Source organism: Onychomys torridus, chromosome 5, assembly GCF_903995425.1.
Source record: "Onychomys torridus chromosome 5, mOncTor1.1, whole genome shotgun sequence".
Lineage (NCBI taxonomy): Eukaryota > Metazoa > Chordata > Mammalia > Rodentia > Cricetidae > Onychomys > Onychomys torridus.
Genome location: NC_050447.1, coordinates 6260955 through 6278559, shown reverse-complemented (window position 1 = coordinate 6278559; position 17605 = coordinate 6260955). Strand labels below are relative to the sequence as shown.

At 47.9% G+C, this 17605-nt stretch overlaps 1 protein-coding gene across 5 annotated transcripts in view; it reads right to left on the bottom strand.

Annotated features, from left to right (window-relative positions):
* The window catches only part of Znf827 (zinc finger protein 827), a 173963-nt gene that overhangs the window by 76402 nt on the left and 79956 nt on the right, over nucleotides 1-17605 (bottom strand). For all 5 annotated transcript variants that reach the window (XM_036187405.1, XM_036187406.1, XM_036187408.1 and 2 more), the window contains exons 6-7: nucleotides 7499-7741; nucleotides 5414-5471 (exon numbers count right to left, since the gene is read on the bottom strand). In XM_036187405.1, the coding sequence (XP_036043298.1) occupies nucleotides 5414-5471; nucleotides 7499-7741 (301 nt within the window). The remainder of the gene's footprint in view (nucleotides 1-5413; nucleotides 5472-7498; nucleotides 7742-17605) is intronic.

Sequence of the window (17605 nt, the reverse complement as noted above, 5' to 3'; positions counted from 1 at the left end):
GCCAGGAGCCATCTGATGCTTACTCTAGGAGTCCATTCCCCCACTTCCATCTTATCCAGCATCTGACTGGGTGATGGGCCATGGCGGAAGATTCAGGCCTCCTTTTTATTACTAAACTTAGGAGTCTGGTTATAGTATCATGCCTCATGTGTTTTATCTACCAAATGACCATGATGGTTGGTTATCTGCTCCCTGTAGAAACTAGGCCTGTGTAGAAAGGACATGAAGAAAAACATTAGGGTTTTATTGGACTCATCCATGGTCTGCCCTTTTACTCTCCTGAGTCTAGCAAGGACTCTCTTCCTGAGCTGTATGTCAGGAAGAAGGCATTAGGCACACCCAGGACATGCTCTCAAACGAGAACTCCAGGCCTCTTTACACTTGAGTTTTCTAGACTCTTAAGGTTGAATGTGCGAAAGAATGGCGGCTTGAGAATTTACAGACTGCGTTCAGCACAGGTGCCCTATAAGGACCCAGACAAGGGCAGAGGGACAGGGTAAAGGCAGAATCACGTGATGCAATCACTCCAGCTGCTAAGGAAATTGATTTTTCTGCCTGGCTATCCGGTACACTTTGGTGAGTTATTTTTGCCTTTACTTTTGGGAAGATAGCTCTACTTTATACAGCTGATTCTAAGGTCTTAGGATTTTAAAATAAAAAAGGGCATTCCCAAACCACTTCTTGCTGGGGATGTGGCTCACTGGTAGAATGCTGGTTTAGCTTGTCTGAGGCCATGGGCTCCAACAGCAGTACCACAACAAATAAAACAAAAACAAAAGCAATCAAATCAGTTCTTAAATGAAGTCTGTAGTCGGCTGGAGGACGGCTCAGAGGGTAAGGTGCTTGCTGCATGAGGAATGTGTGTTCCCAGGACCCACGTAAAACCTGGAGCACTAAGCCAAGCAGGTAGTAAAGGCACAGTGGCACACACTTTAATCCCAGCACTCCAGAGGCAGAGGCAGGCTGATCTCTGTGAGTTTGAGGCCTGGTCTCCATGGTGACTTCCAGGACAGCTGGAGCTATACAGTACAATCTGATCTTTATAAAACAAACAAACAAAAGCCAGAAACAGTATCTGATGCTGGTGCTAGGCATGAGACAGGTGACTCTGGGGGACCTGCTGGGTAATTAATTGGATAGATTAATTGATGAGCTCCAGACTAGTCAGAAACACTATCTCAAAAGCATAAGGTGGAGAGCACTAGAAGAAACATGATGCTGTATATGCACAGGGGACCAAGCCCACACACATGTACGCACACACATTCATACAATACACATGCATTCTAATGCCTAGAACTTGCTTCAAAGTAATCTACAGAAAGAGGTGCCAAGGAAAGAAGCACATGAAGTACCACAGGTAGGGAACCAGTAACAGTCTAACTAGTGACTGGTACCTCTCTCCGCCCCTGCGTGTCTTTGAAATTCTCCATTACAGAGGTATAAAAAACGGACCAATGAGACCGGAAACATGCTGGTGGTCAGTCTTAGGCTTTAGCTTCCTCTAAGCCTCCTTTAAAAACTGCTGAGCAGTGCTGTCTCTTGCCATTTCTGCTCTCCACATCTGATGTTTTATAGCCTCTGGTATAAGAGCGAGGGGCAGAGCTGTGGCTGGAAGGATGGAAAACCTGAGGGGCATCTGGTGTCACGCACAGGAGCTGGCCCTGGCCTCCCAGCAGAGCCGGTGGAAATGGCGAGCCACAGTGTGTTTCACTGGGGACTACTCTGCTTTCCCACAGGCCCTATGGATGTGATGAATGTAGAAATCAATAGTGATAGATAAATGTAAGGAAGCTATGGCCTTATAGGGAAGCAGCCGGCATCTTCCTTCAGATTGTCTTTTTGCCGCCAGGGCCCATAACTACCCAAACTTCTAGAGCAGGAGACACCCCAAGTGGAGGAACTTGGACATCCATCAGTATCAAAGAGGCAGGGAAAAGCTGTGTCTCTGTACTGTACGGGCAGGCCAGCCTCCAGGGCTTCCTTCATAATTAAACTACACAGTAACTTCTAGAGTTCAGTGGTGAGCCATTGTTCTGAACAGTTAGCTTCTTCTGGGAAATGAACACTAGCAATTGGATACTGGGCCAAGTGGGGTGCTGCACTCCTGTAATCCCAGCACTTGGGAGACAAAGGCAGAAGGATTGAAAGTTCTGGGTCAAACCAAGCTACATGGTGAGACCCTCACTTTAAAAAGTAACTAAACAAATATCCCACTACAAACTTAAAAACACAGAGATGAAGATGAAGAGTTGATGTAAGTCTATTTGAAGGATGGCACAGATCATATCCTAAAACATGGCCCACATCCTGGCCTTGTGTTTACAAAATGAGGTCCTTTGAAAGCAGTCAGGAACTAGAAATTGAGATCCAGTGAGCTATCATCTTCTGCTGTCCTTAGTGGGAGATGATCTGCTGCACCAGCTTGACTCCACTTCAAGCCATGAGGTACGGGGTAAAAAGGAAATCATTTTGTGGATTTGGCCAAGGTGTTAACAAGAATAAATACAAACACACCCAGGATTTTGTGGAATTATAAACCATGGGGTCTAATCCTGCCTTCCGAACTGTGTCTGGTCAGAGCTCCCAGGAAGCAACTTTTTCTTTGCTTCAGGCAGATCTGAGTTGGATTTCTCTTCCTTATAATAATCTCCCAGCAAGAGAAGAAATTATGATTGACTCATTTTTGCCGAATGCTTAAAAATAAAAACTCTCCTTTAACTATAATTATGCTTCAGTTCCAGCCAACACAATTTAGACTAGAGGAATATGTCAGCCTTCCTCCCTCTTCCAGAACACGTGAAAAGCATAAAATAACACAGTCTCACACACCTTTCGGTAATGAAGTATTTAGCATATACTCCCTGGGAATGCTGCTGGGGCCTGCCTATCCTCCCTTCTGCCCAATTAGTGAACCCCTCCCAGTGGGAGCTCCACTAGGAAACAGCTTTTGGGGCACAAGGAGCTGGCGCCCACGCTGGCGGCAGCCTGGACTCTGTACTGCACTTCCTACTCCAGGGCTCCCAAGGGGACTGAAGGAGACTCCAGCCAAAACTCCAACCTCCACAGACTGCCCCTCCCCCAACCCCTCCCATCCAAAAGTAGTTCTTCACTAAGCACCTCAAGAGAGCCCCCCACTCCCACTCCACTCCAGGGGTCCGAGCTGTGACATTCAGGAATCCCATGGAAGCGAAGCGCAATGGGAATGTGTCACTCACTCATTGTGCTCCGGTGACTATGGATCAAGGCAATTCAGTCAGAGGTTAGGATTCTGGGACACAGCAGCCAAGATTACAGACACAGGATGCCAGGGAGGCAGCAAGCTAGCATTTACATAAACTCAAATCTCCTGCTGGGGCATCCAAGGTACAGATAAAATAGGCTTCCCACCCAGACTCCTTTCCCAAGACAATCTAGGGGCCATCTTCACAAGACAGCTGTCCATCCCTGCCCACTCAGAGACCAGGGCGGTCAGTCTTCTGGTCTAGGGCAGAGGTGCTCTTTTCCTAGTACTATGTACTCATAAGGCAAGCTGACTTGTGTTCGTTTCTCTTTGATATCCAATATTCTGAATTGTACTGAACTGAGCAGAAAAGAACATCTCAGGTTAAAGTCCAAGAGCGTTCTGTCTACACCTTATGGTGCACTGAGGTCAATTTAGAGCATGCCCAAAAGAAAGTCATGCATTCATCATTTGTTTCAAGAACTGAAAGTGCAGGGCTTGGGAGATAGCTGAGCTGGTAAAATACTTCCATTGAGGCCCTGAGTTCAATCCTGTGGAACCCAAGTTAAACAAAACAGGTGGGTCCCTGGGGCTCACTGGACAGCCAGCCTACCCCCTCCTGAGATCTAAGCCAGTGAGAGATTTTGTCTCAACAACAAAGTGAATAAGGTTGTTCTGTGGCCTCCACTCACATGCACACATGTAAACCCACATAAACACACACACACACACACACACACACACACACACACACACACACACTAAGAATTTAAAATATAAAACCAGTCACCTGACCAGTCAGAAAGCAAACTCCTGACTGGACCAGTTTCCTGGTTCTCCGTCCTTAAACTCATCTTGTCTGGCTCCCCATATGGCTCCTGTCTTGGGCAAGTCAGGAGCAAATTAAGGGTGGGAGTGGTCCCACACAGGGAAGCTCCCTTTCTGTAGACTGCTTGTTGCGCCTCGCCTACCTCACTTTTTTATTGAGGGGTCCTCCAAGGCTCTGTGTGAGCACCCACATTGATGTTCCCCCATTCCTCCTGAACACTGCTGACTGCTCACCAACCTTTGCCAAATGGGAAATATTCTCGCCTACGGTGTCATTCAGATCTGTTTCCCTTTTAAAGACTTGGTCTCATTATGTTGTCTAAGCTGCCTAAGCTCTTAGGCTGAAGCAATCCTCCCGCCCTAGCTCCCAGCAGTAGAGACCACACAGTTCAATATGGTGTCCAGCTTTTCAACTTAACAAAAGTTTTTTCACTTTTGTTTGACTATTTATTTGACTATTTGTTTATGGGGTGGGCAGGTCACAGCATCCACGTGGAGGTCAGAGGACAGCTTGGAAGAGTCAATATTCTCCTATCATGTAGGTTCTAGGGACGGAACTCAGGTGGCCGGGCTTGGCAGCAATGCCTCTATCCACTGTGCCAACTCAATCACTCTCTTGCAACTTTTAAAAAGCATTATCTTCCATCTGCTTTAAAATCCTTTCCCTCTGGAAAATGCTTCAAGTTAACAACTGTGGGCAGCAGTGAGTTCAAGCTGCAGCACCAATGTGAAGCAGAACCGCCACAAGAACCTCGGGTCCCGAGTCCCAGACCCAGCCTCCACACCATGACGTCCATTTAAACTCCCAGGTTCAAATGTTTCTGATAGCTGGAGATGAAGCTCAGCAGCGCAACACATCATTTACCATGGACGAGGCCTTGGGTTCAGGTCCAAGTACGAAAGAGTAAGAAAATAAACTCTTGGCCGGGCGGTGGTGGCACACGCCTTTAATCCCAGCACTCGGGAGGCAGAGCCAGGCAGATCTCTGTGAGTTCAAGGCCAGCCTGGTCTACAAATCGAAATCCAAGATAGGCACCAAAACTACAAAGAGAAACTCTGTCTCATTAAACAAAAAGCAAACAAAAACAAACAAACAAACAAACAAACAAAAGAACTCTTGCAAAGAACACCTACTTCATAAAATTATTGCAAAGAATGAAAACAGGGCCATATGGGAACTCCCTGGCAAGCTGGCCCCTTCCTTGTAGATGTCTAATAAATACTAAGGTTTGTCTCTCTGTTTATCTAGGAGCCTGTCTTGCTTTCAACAGCCGAGAATGCTGGGAGAAGTGTCCAGCAGGAGAGAAACAGACCTGATGGGCACACAGGGTACAGGATTGACAGTGCACAGCAGTCACCTACCTGGTGGTCGTCCGGATGGTGTTTTCCTTCGTGTGATTGTGTTCTTTGCTCACTTTTTCTATGAGGAGACAGAATAAAGCACATGCCTTGCATTAAGCTCAGTCCACTTCCATCCTTTAGGCAGAAATACCCAGTTTCTCTCTCTCTTATTAGGAAAGTCAAAAGCATCTAGACGTATCCACAGAACTATTAAAGACTGATCAAACAGAAGCAGTGAGTTAAGCTTGGGTGCTGCCCGATTGTAACTCTGCCTCAGTATGTACGAGTGCGTACCACATACCCCAACACGCATGCACGCACGCACGCACGCACGCACGCACGCATGCTCGGTGCACAGAAGTAGTTGGTTCTACCTCCTTCCCTAGCTGGCAATTCCTATTTGACTTTAATTAAGCTCCAACTGTGGCTGTGGCAACTGTCCTATCCCGAGCTCTGATGACTGTCTGTGTTGTGAGGCTCCTTCAGAAAATGGCCAGGGAGCTCTTCGTGCTGCCACGGACTGCTTATTCTAATAAATGTCACCAGTAACAGGACGATGTCACCAGACAAGAGGTAAGCCCTCTCCTCATGCATCCTGGGGTCTGTATCCGCCAGCTGTCAGAAATTATTTAATTAGCTTTCAAGAACACCAAGTTCAACCATAGCCTCACTGACCCAGTACAAATGTGAGGACTCTACCCTGACCATCACAGCTCTCGACAGCTCGAAGCATTTGCAGGAAACCTGGCCAACCTACAACGGCTTCAGATTTTTCGACCAAGTAGATTTTAAAAAAAAAAAAAAATCTCGGGGACTTTTTGCAAAACGTAAGCAAGGTTTATACATCCTTCCTACCTGCCTTTGACTGATGTAAATGAAGCTAAGTCATGTGCGTTTACATGGACACCTCCTTTCTTTTTCAACAGTGACACCAAGGGAGAATCTGGATCACTGGGCAGGATGACTTGTCTGGGGTCATCTAGGCTGTGACCGTGTCAGGGTGAGACCTCTCAAAGCCTCCACTGATGCGGACTCTTCAATCACTATCTATGTAACCTTGCTTTGAAATGTGCCTCGGCCTTTGGAAAAGGGACACCCATAAGTCAAGACTCTTTAAAGCTTGCTGAGAGCCACCCAGCTGTGGAGGCGTCACCAGGCCGAGGAGAAGCTGGCCTATGAGAGTAGCACAGACTTGAGCCTTCTTCCTGTTTCTAGGGGGTAGGACAAATGCCTTATGTTACAGAATGTGAGGCTGTCTGCTCTACCAAACTTCACTGGGAAACGGCTGGTGGATAAGCTGATGAAGACCCAGCTGAGGGATTGTGTGGTGTCTGCCAGAAGGCCATCTTGTAAGTACACAAAACCAGTCTTCACATTCCAGAGTAGCAGCATACTAAATCTGCAGGGGCAAATGACAGATGCTGGAAGAGCAGTCAGAAGGCACAAGTCGGTACCCGGACCCTTCACGGGGCTGAACACCTGCACACCTGGATTCCAGGCATTTGAAGGAAGAAAGGTTAGTCCACAAAACACCCTCTTAGACCACAGCTGGAGATGGCCTTCCCGTCTTTTTAAAATTTTTTCGGCAAGATATAATAATATTTCACTAATTCAGGCAACATGGTTTTTCCCAGCAATGCATGATATCTTGGAGGACATGGAAGTTTATCTTTTGCATACTGGAAAGAAAAGACTGTTAATAAGATCAACCCTAAGCCTTCCAGAGGTACCTGTCTGAGCCTGGCCAAAGGGGTCATCAGAGAACTACCCAGAGTTCTAATTCCCAACTATGTCAAAGCCAGTGTGACGCAGGTGAGAGGGCTCAGCGGGTAAAGGGGCTTGCCACCAAGCATGATGAGCTGAGCTCTGTCTCTGGAATCCATGTGGTGGGAGGAGAGAGCCAACTCCCCAAAGCTGTCATCTGACCTCCACCTAAACAAAATCCTAACAGGAATCTGATTTGGTAACACCTCATTAACCATTAATGTGGTATACACAACACAGATCTTTCCAAAACACCCCGTTTCGTGGGTCACTTCTCCCTTCCCAAGAAGGGCTTTACAACCAGTGCTTTTCAGTCAGCAACATTCCCCACAGTTCACCTACCTGAGAGTTGAAAAAGAAGCTCAGAAGCCATCTTCACAGAGATGTCCTGGCTGAAGAGATTTCTCTCCGGGGGAACTCTACCTTCTGGAAGCTTCTGTAAGGGTTCAGTTTTCTCTCGCCCCATTAAAGTGCTGTAGCCAACGTTCCGGGCGGGGGACATGGAGACTGGGGAGTCCTGGATGTCCACCTCCATGGGTTCCTCTTTCACCTTCACCGTGGCCTGTGCTTCCTTGGAGCTTTCCGCTGCAAGCAGGTGGGTAAGAGAAACCAGAGTGTTTCTTCACTCTGAAGCAAAACCATTTGTGCTGTTTCTGTGTCTCTGCTGTGCTGGGACGGGAACCCAGGGCCCAGTGCATGCAAGGGGCGCACATGCTCCACCCTGAGGTGTATCCCCAGCCAACTCAGTTGCTAATCACAAAGCAAACCTCGAGGCTTGTGTTAGAGAAGAGTCCAGAAGGGGAGTGCCAGGGGGCACTAGCACACAGTGTGAAACCATTGGTCCACCCACTTGGCTTCTAGAAAGGCAGGAAACTTGATAGCCTGAGAAATTAAGTGGCCTGTCAAAGGTCACAGAGTTAACATCCTGGCTGCCCCGACCCTTAGCTTCTTGGTGAGGGGTTCTCTGACCAACCCTGTGTGTGCCTTCTTCTGTCCCGTGCTGATTCCAGAGGATGCAGCCAGCGACTATTTGGATTATAGCTCTGTCAGCCTCAGCGAATCAGAGAAGAGCTAGCTTATTAATATGACAACTTCTTCCCTGTCTTTAAAACCCACATCAATGGTTTCCCCTCTAAGAAGACATCTAAGTTAACAAAGGGGTCAATTCTATGGAGGCATTTCTACATTGGTGGGAACTACTGACACTTGAGACCATTTCTCACGTTAACTGATGAATACCTAGGAAAAGAGCAGTCTCTCCGACCAGAAAGACAGCCCGGCTCACAACTGCTCTTCCTCAAGGTTTCTAGAAGGCCCAACACTAATGTGAAACATGAATTTGCTTTACGGGCCTGAGTGTCTATGGTCAAGCATTCCTTTGAGCTAAGCATAGGACATGTCTGGACCAAGGTAGGATAGTTCATTCAGGCATGAATTTGAGCCATTTAAAAACAAAGTCACATTTTCAATCCAGTAAACATTTATTAGTAACTACTGAGTACACAGCACCCTGGCAGACAAAGATTACTGGGACACTTAGCTAAAAGACAGACAGACAATGGGGCAGAGAGTTGAGCAATAACACTCAACAAGGTATGTCTGCATCCTAATATGAGGACCTATGAACATGGTCCTGTTTGAGGAAAAGCATTTCACAGACGTGACTAAGGATCTCAAGATGAAGTTTTTGTAGATGACCTGGGAGGACCCTAGAGGCAGTGACCAGGGAGAGTCCTTCTTAGAGACAGGAAAGGAAAAGACGAGTCAAGAAAGACTCGGAATGGCGCTGCCAGAGGCCAGACGAGGCAAGATCCTCTCACGACAGCTTTGGTGGGCATGAAACACACAAGCCAGTTATGACTACGACAACAAGCTACCGAGTTTCCCGGTGTCACACAGCTGCTCAGCAGAGGTGGAAATGCACGGAACAGATGACTGACAGTCTTCAGCAATCACCGACTCCAGTCAGTCCAGCACTGCGGAGGGGACCATCAGTGCCGTAGACTGCCTGGTCGAGAGACAGTGCTTTCCTCTCAGGCGGGGCAGGGGTGAAAGTCAAGGCCCGTGTAGAGCACTGACTAGCAGTTACAGACAAGCAAACAGTAGAGGAGCACTTCAAGTTAAATGATCAAAATTAATCTGCTGCTGCCCAATATGAGCTTACCACCAGAGTGCTAATTTTTTGTTTCTCTTCCTAATGTATCACACATGATTCTCGTGAAAAACTGCTCATTCTTTTGTCAACAGCTGAGCTTTGGGGCAATAGGGTAGTTCATCTAGATTGTCCCCTTCCCCTCTGTACGTCTAAGAAGCTCATAAAAAACCGAGTTGGCTGATTCAGTCAGTCCTGAAAAGGAGAAAGTGGAGGAAGAGAGGAGGAGAGAGAGAGGAATAGAGGGGACAGGAAAATGAGGAAAGAGAGGAGCCAGGAGGAGGAAGGGAAGGGACAAGAAGAGCTGAAAGCTTTTTCAGTTACAGATCACTCCCTTTGCTCATAATCCATCAGCTGCTTCCTGGGGTGCTGGCTCCCCACCCTGGGGATGTGATGACCCCACAGACATTCTAACCTCCAGCTGGATCATCTGCCCACATGAGCAATCCCAGCTCACATTTCCTTCTTCAAGTTCCCCCAAAGTATTCAATATGTGGAAACTAAACAGAGGACTCAGGGTCACAGGGACATAATGACGGCTCCGACCCTCACACTGGAAAGTCACTCTGGAGCCTGAGGGTACACAGAGGGGAATGCCAGGACAAACACAGGAGATGCGTTGACTTAAAGAGAAAAAAAATCTCAAAACCACAGAGAGTGAAGTTGGAAAGAGGTTCTACAGTGTATCTGTCTCCCCTTCCACCCTCAGGTCCCCATCTTTGACCCCGGATTAAAAGCCACGTGACTGTCTGCACCCTGACTGGAAAGGAACAACTAGTTTTTTTCAGGCCGACTGTGTGTTTCCAGTATGACCTGCATGGAAATGCTTTTCCATCTTTATTACAACCTTCTCAAAGTGCACAGCACACTGACCTCTGATCAAAACCTTTAACATTCTTAATATCCTTGATGGATCCCAGATGTGCAGAGAGCAGTCCAAACTGACAGCACGGTGCGCAAGTCCGAAATCACAATCAGTACTACACAGTCCTTCTTTCCCCATATATATAGCCTTGCTGAGAGTTTCTTTGATTTTTTTTTCTCCTCCCCACCCCCTGATTTTTTTTTTTTAAATGTGTGTAGGTATTTTGCCTACATGTAAGTGTGTGTGCTATGTGTATACCTGGCAATGATGGAGACCAGAGAGAGTGTCAGACACCCTGAAATTGGCACTGCAGGGCTTATGAGCTGCCATGTGGCCCATGGGTCCTCTTCAAGAGCAGCCAGTGCTCCAACCTGCTGACCCGCCTCTCCAGCCCACCCTCACTCCTTTTTCTCAGCCTTGGCGGCAGGATGCTCTCTGCTAGGACGGGCTGTGCTGTGATCTAAGAGACACTTAGGTACTAGCAGACTGCACTCTGCCTGTAACAACCAAAAATGATTCCTGGAGCTGACAGGATGGCTCAGTTAGCAGAGTGCCTTCTGCAGCAGGTATGAGGACAGGAGTTCAGAACCTCAGCACCCATGTAAAAGTCAGGCACGGTCTGTAACCAACAGAGGGAGGGAGTAGGCACAGCTGAATTAATGTGTTCCAAATTAACAGTGGTAGACCCTGTCTCAAAAACTAAGAGGGAACCAGGCATGAAGGCACATTTGGGAGGCAGAGCCAGACAGATCACTGTGAGTTCAAGGCCAGCCTGGTCTACATAATGAATCTCAGGACAGTCAGAGCTACATTGTGAGACCTTGTCTCAAAAATGCCAAAATATGAGAAGGATCCCACCCCTGAAACTCCCTGGAGTGCCAGGACCAGGGGCTGGATGGCCCAGAGACCTAGTATAGAACCAAACACAACTGGTAAACAATCAATGAAATGATTCCTAAGGATATTCTGTTATACTCATAGACTGATGTCTAGCCCAATCATCGTCAGAGAGCCTTCATCCACCAACTGATGGGAGCAGATGCAGAGACCCACAGCCAAACATTGGTCAGAGCTCTGGGAACCCTGCAGAAGAGTCAGGAGGAAGGACTGTAGGAGCCAGGGGGGGGTCAAGGACACCACAAGCACAAGGCCCACAGAATCAACTAAGCAGGGCCTGTAGGGGCTGACAGAGACTGATGTCAGGGAGCCTGCATAGGTCTGACCTAGGCCCTCTGCATACATGTGACAGTTGTGCAGCTTGGTCCTCTTGTGGGACCCCTAACCGTGGGAGTGGGCGGTCTCTGACTCTTTGGCCCCTTTTCCTCCTACTGGGTTGCCTTGTCTAGCCTTGATATGAGGGTTTGTGCCTGGTCTTAGTATAACTTGTTATGCCATTATGCCGTGTTCAGTTAATACCCCTGGAGGTCTGCTCTTTTCTAAAGGGAAACAGAAGGAATGCACCTGGGAGAGAGGAGAGGTGGGGAGGGGGCTGGGAAGACTGGGGGGGCTGCGGTTGGGATGAGAGAACAACTAAACAATTCAATGGAAGGAAAGGGAGGGAGGGAAGGGAGAGAGGGAAGGAGGGAGAAAATATACCTTATGACTATGAAAAACCCAAAATATCATAAATAAATAAAAAAATGAATGAATAAATAAATGGGAGAGTGTCAGATTGCAGATCAACTTCTGTTTTCCACACAAGCACACACAGAGAGATAGACAGACAGATAGACACTCAGGCAGTCTCTCTCTCTCTCTCAATCTCTCTGTCTCTCTCTCTGTCTCTCTGTCTCTCTCTCTGTCTCTCTGTCTCTCTCTGTCTCTCTCTCTCTCTCTGTCTCTCTCTCTCTCTCTCTCTCACACACACACACACACACACACACACACACACAAAACATTGCCCACTTTCCTTGGGGAGAAGCCAACAATCCCCCTGGTAGAAAGTCACTCTTTTGAAATTTCTACCACATTCTGTTTTTCACTCAACAACAACAACAACAACAACAACAAAAATAAAACTTCAGCTGGGCATGGTGATGCACACTTTTAATCCCAGCACTCAGGAGGCAGAGGCAGGCAGATCTTTGAGTTCAAGGCCATTCTGGTCTTCAGAGCTAGTTTCAGGACAGCCAGGGCTACACAGAGAGACTCTGTCTCAAAAAAGTTAAAATAGATAAATAAGATAAATAAATAAATGAAAACCTTCATCCAGAGCAAGAAAACACTCCTATTATGTCCCAGCGGGGACCCTCCCCATGTTAATCACAAGCCCAGCCACATTGCCTGAACAAGTTAGCCTAGGAGGTCAGGCTGACCTGGGAACACAGGTGTCTGCTCCAAATACCACTCTATCCCCGGCTCAGCTCCTGGTTACCAGAGGGCATTCTCACAGAACAATGGTTGAATTAATCATTCCTACTGGCTCTTAGTGTCCACTCCCACCAGGGGTAAGTGTCCACTTCTAGGACCTACACACACAATAGCAAAGGTTTTAGAATTTCTTATTCAATTAATAGGACAAGCATTAATTTCGGTCCCAAGGGATCTATATTGCTCAAGGGGGGCGGGGGCCATACTTGTCAGTAAAGTGCTTGCCTTGAATTTGATCCTAACGCCCATGTAAAAAATCCCAGGCTATTGGTGCCCAAAGTAACCTCAGTACTAGGGAGGTTAAGACAGGTGGATCCCTGGGGCTTGCCTACTGGATGAGCCTCAAGCCAACCAGAGGCCCTGGCTCAAAATCAGATTCTGAGGAACAACACCTGAGGATGATTTTTAGCCTTCACACACGTGCACCTACACACACACACACACACACACACACACACACACACACACACACACACACGAAAGACAAGCTTAACAGATTATGATGCATGAGAAGCAGTTTGTGTGTGATTATCCACAAGAATACTTCTTTATATCTTTATATGAGTTGTGTCTCTGCCCTGAGAGGGTCTTCAGTGGTCCACTTCAGGGGAGAGAAAATGGGAACCACATTTCCCTTTCTCACAGTTTTCTTCCTTCAGACCCTAGAGAAGGGCTGAAGGAACCAGGAGATGGACATGTGAAGCCATGGGAAAGGTCCCCTGCTGTCCTGCAGCACAGTGGTTTTGCATCTTTGGGTCAGCAGGTTTTCATCCCCAGAGACTTAGCCAAGACCTTTATTCCCTGTATTTGTCTTCACAGGGGTGGGCTCCCGAGAGCCTGGGGCCACGTGGTCCCTCCACTGTCCCGCTCCTGCCTATGGCCCTCCACCTTCCTTTGTGCTGAGGCCCCATCCATTTACACCGGGCAACATTTAGGACAAAACCCACTCAAGCCCCTAGTGGGAATTAGTCAAGGTGTTGGCCAAGGGAAACAGTCATGTCTATTTAGGACTGAAGAGACAGAGTTTAGTGAATACACCCCGTTAGAGCTCAGTCACCAGAGCACCACGCAGCCCATTTTTCCATCCAGATGTCAGGGACAAATGTCACACACGGGGACAGCTATGGAACTGCAGGACACACTTCACAGGCAGTGTCCCGTAAGCCACATCTTTCATCCTAACTCCTCCTGCATGCGCCGGGCAAGACAGAGGCAGTGCAGTTCCCTGGGAAAATCTCCTCTGGACGGGCGGTGAGGCTGTGTAGGCCTCCAAGCACAGCCTCTGGAAGGCTGAGGCAAGACGGTCCTGAGTTCAAGGCAGCTAGGTTACATAGATTTCAACAGCCAACTAACTCGTTCCCTTCCTTCCTTGAGCTTGAACCCAGGGCCCATGTAGGCTCCACAAGCATTCTGTCCCTGAGCTGTATCCCCAGCCCTTTTTTATATTGTTCATTCCATTGTTACCACTATGTAACTCATTTGAAAATATTTAAGAAAGGGTTTCATTAAGCTAAGTTTGAACTTGTTCTATAGTTCAGGAAAGCCTTGAAGTTGTAAGCCTCCTGCCCCAGTCTCTGGTACAGCTAGGTTACAGGCCTGGGGTCTCCCATGCAGCTGGATCACATGACTGGAGCCTCCCAAGCAGCTGGATCACAAGTCTGGAGCCTCCCATGCAGCTGGGTTATAGGCCTGCATCACCTAACCTACCTCTCACTTCCATAGTTTTACTCTTGTTGAGATGGTGAGACACATGAAATTTAAAAATTACCATCTTGGCCACATTCTTTTCTTTATTCTTGACTGTGTATAGTGGATGTATGCCTGTGCTCGTGTGTGTGTGTGTGTGTGTGTGTGTGTGTGTGTGTGTGTGTGTGTGTACGTGTACGCATGCTTGGACACATGGAGGTCAGAGGACAACAGCTGGTATCATCCTAAGAAATGCCATCTGCCTCCTTTTGAGACGGAGTTGCTCATTGGCCTGGAGCTCACCAATTAGACTAGAATAGCTGGTTACACACCAGGGACCTGCCTGTCTCTCCTACTCACATGCTGTGAGTGCAAATCCAGCTCTTTGTGGGTGCTCAGGACACAGCTAAGGTCTGCTGGCACTTTCCAAGACTGTGCATCGCTCCACACCTCCTCCAAGTTAGTCATTTTAGAATGTACACACGAGTGTCAAGTATTCTAGTCACACAGCTGGGAAACCACCACCATCCATCTCCAAGTGTGGCAATCTTCCTCAAGGACAACTGACCCACTAGGCATGAACCTTATCCCCTCTCCAGCTCAGGCTTTCTGCCACAATGCTCAGAGTCTAATAGTCAATCTGTAAAGCAAAGATTCTTTAGGCTAGTCTCTTGGTAGTGAAGTCAAACTTCACATATAGTTTAACATACAGTTTAACAGACCATCGAGATGTTCTCCAGAGAAATGAATGCAGAAAAATCGAGCTAGATGATCAGGTTATACACAATGGCAAGTCCATGAGGGGCCAGCTGTGCTGTCTTTGCACAAGGTGTGGGAAGGTCAAAGGTCACTTGGCAGAGGGATGGAGGAACTGGAAACAGGACAGTTCATAGAACTGATTGTGAAGAATCAAGAAAGAAATGATGATGCCTGAACTGAATCCAAGTCCAAGAGACAGCCAGGCATGGCGGTACACAGCGATGATCCAGCAAGGGGGAAGCTGAGGAAGGAGGACACTGGGTTCCAGGCCGACCTGGGCTACATAACAAGACTTGGTCTAAAAAATGAAGGATGGTTAGATAAGAGATTCACTGACATGCTCCAGTGACGGAATGGGAAGTGACTGGTCAGTGATGGGAGTAAGAGTTTGAATTAAGAGATGCGTGTGAAGGAAATTATGCATGGCCTTTGGTCAGGGATTGGATGAGGGGCAGGTAAGGTTTATGCCTTTAAGATTTGGATGGCAGTATTACAGAAATAAGGAAACAGAGAAAATGGGTTGAGCTAGGGAGAAACATAGAAGAATGTTTTGAGTCCTGCTTTGCCTGACCTGGAAGATGAAGACTTTGGGAAGTGGAGATGGTGATGGCTTACGGGCAGGAAGAGGACATTCCTGATGGAGAGATGGAAAGTCAGCTGAGCACGGGACTAGATGAGATCTGCAAAGGATCACAAGCAGAGACAGGGGATGAGCTGGAATTGTCACTACCTTCTGTTAAGAGGAAGAAGAAAAGCCAGGAGAACAGAAGAGACTCGGGGCCTTGGGGGCAGCAGACAAACTGCACCCCACTTCCCAGGTGGTCATCTTCTGCTGCATTCTGCCCTTGGCCATGCACACAGATGACGATTCCTGTTCTACAAAAAGCCACAGGCCACCCTCCCAGCCTCCTCCACGGACCTTCCAGGAACATGCAGTGTCACAGCAGGCCCTGCTCCATTCTTTTAATGTGTTCTTTCTTAAATACCTGAACAAGGAAATGAGCTCAGATTGCAAAGCCCCCTTTTAGAAGTCCCCATGTTTTCCCGACTGGCGTTCTCTCTCCACTGTCCTACATATACAGACCTTTCATATACCACCTACCACCGAAAATTCTCTCACAGGCGTGCTCCGCTCTGGACTGAGGTCTCAGGAGAGCTTGGCTCTTCCCACACCTTCAATCTTCTTTAATCAGCACAGGGCCAGTGTAGCTGGCATGTCTGGTCTATGTCCATCACAAACATTACCTGAGGTCAGGTACATAGTAGAGGTGTACTGCTAATCTCCTTTCCTGATGCCAGTGTCTGGCGGAAACGCATATACACTGCAAACTCACCACATACAAGGACGGATGCAAGGGTGTGGAAATGGGCAGTATTAACCGCCTGTCCCTTCCCTGGGCTGCACCGAACACCACTGCAACAGGCGCTTCAGAGGAGGAAACAAGCTGGAGGTGCCCCGCTGGTAAGGGACGCGCCTTTCAAGCACCGGGACTTGAATTCGATCCCCGAACTCTCCTAACAGACCCAGTGCAGTGGTGTGCACTTGCAGCCCTAATGCTAGGGAGGTGGAGTCAATCCCTGGGGCTCCATGGTGGCCGGCCAGCTGACTCAGAAAGTCCCAGCCAGTGAGGGACCCTGTCTCAGAAAACAAGGTAAGTAGCGTCTGAGAAACAACAACTGAAGTTAATACCTGGCCTACACACACACACACACACACACACACACACACACACACACAGAGGGGGGGGGGGGGGGGAGGGGCAGAGAGAACGTCTCTGGAAGGGCTGCCAACAGTGCCACACTGAGGCCATTCCCCTTCTAGTGAGGTAAACCTTCAATCACATCAAGTAAAAAACTCTCATCTCCAGCTTGCCAGCCTCAAAGACCTGAGGGTCTGGACTGGAAAGAAAAAGATCTTCCACATAGGAATTTGACTCTTGCTATTGGGATGATCATAACTTTAATGTTTTGGTTAATTATTATGCAACCCAAAGCTCCAAGTGGGTGGAACAAATGACCAGGAACAGGAGTAAAATTACAAGGTGACATCTCCACACAGGCCTGGCACAGGCTGGCATCAGATACAGATGAACTGCCCTGGCTTTGCTTTCCTGCCCATGCCAAAATCCAAATGGAATGAGGAGTTAGGCTGAATTTTTTGGCTGCACAGAGAACCATTAAAGCCAGATCTACAGGAGCAGAGGCAGAGGCCAAAGGATGGAGGCCTAAATGGAACTTCATAGACATCTGATGCTAAGTGGCTGGTTTTTTTTTTTTTTTTTTCCTTCTTGGAAAGAAGCAATAGAGGGGTGAAGTAGGCACGGCCTGTAGCCCTGACTCTCTCAGCCTGAGATCCTCCTGGCTGGGCTGGGGACCTTGAGGCCTGGGTGATGACTCCTGCTGCATTTTATTGTTTCACTGAACCAGAGTCTCTGCCTTGGAAAAAGCTGCAGCATGTGTGGGTTGAGACAACCTTCATTCTTTGAAGGATTAGACTGGCATACTCTTCTTCACTGTGGGGGTTATGTGCTGTTTTGTTTCCTCTATGCTCTGTCCTTGGGTTTATGGCCACAATGGCCAGGGTACAGGGGCTCTCAGCAGGGTAAAGCTGAGAATG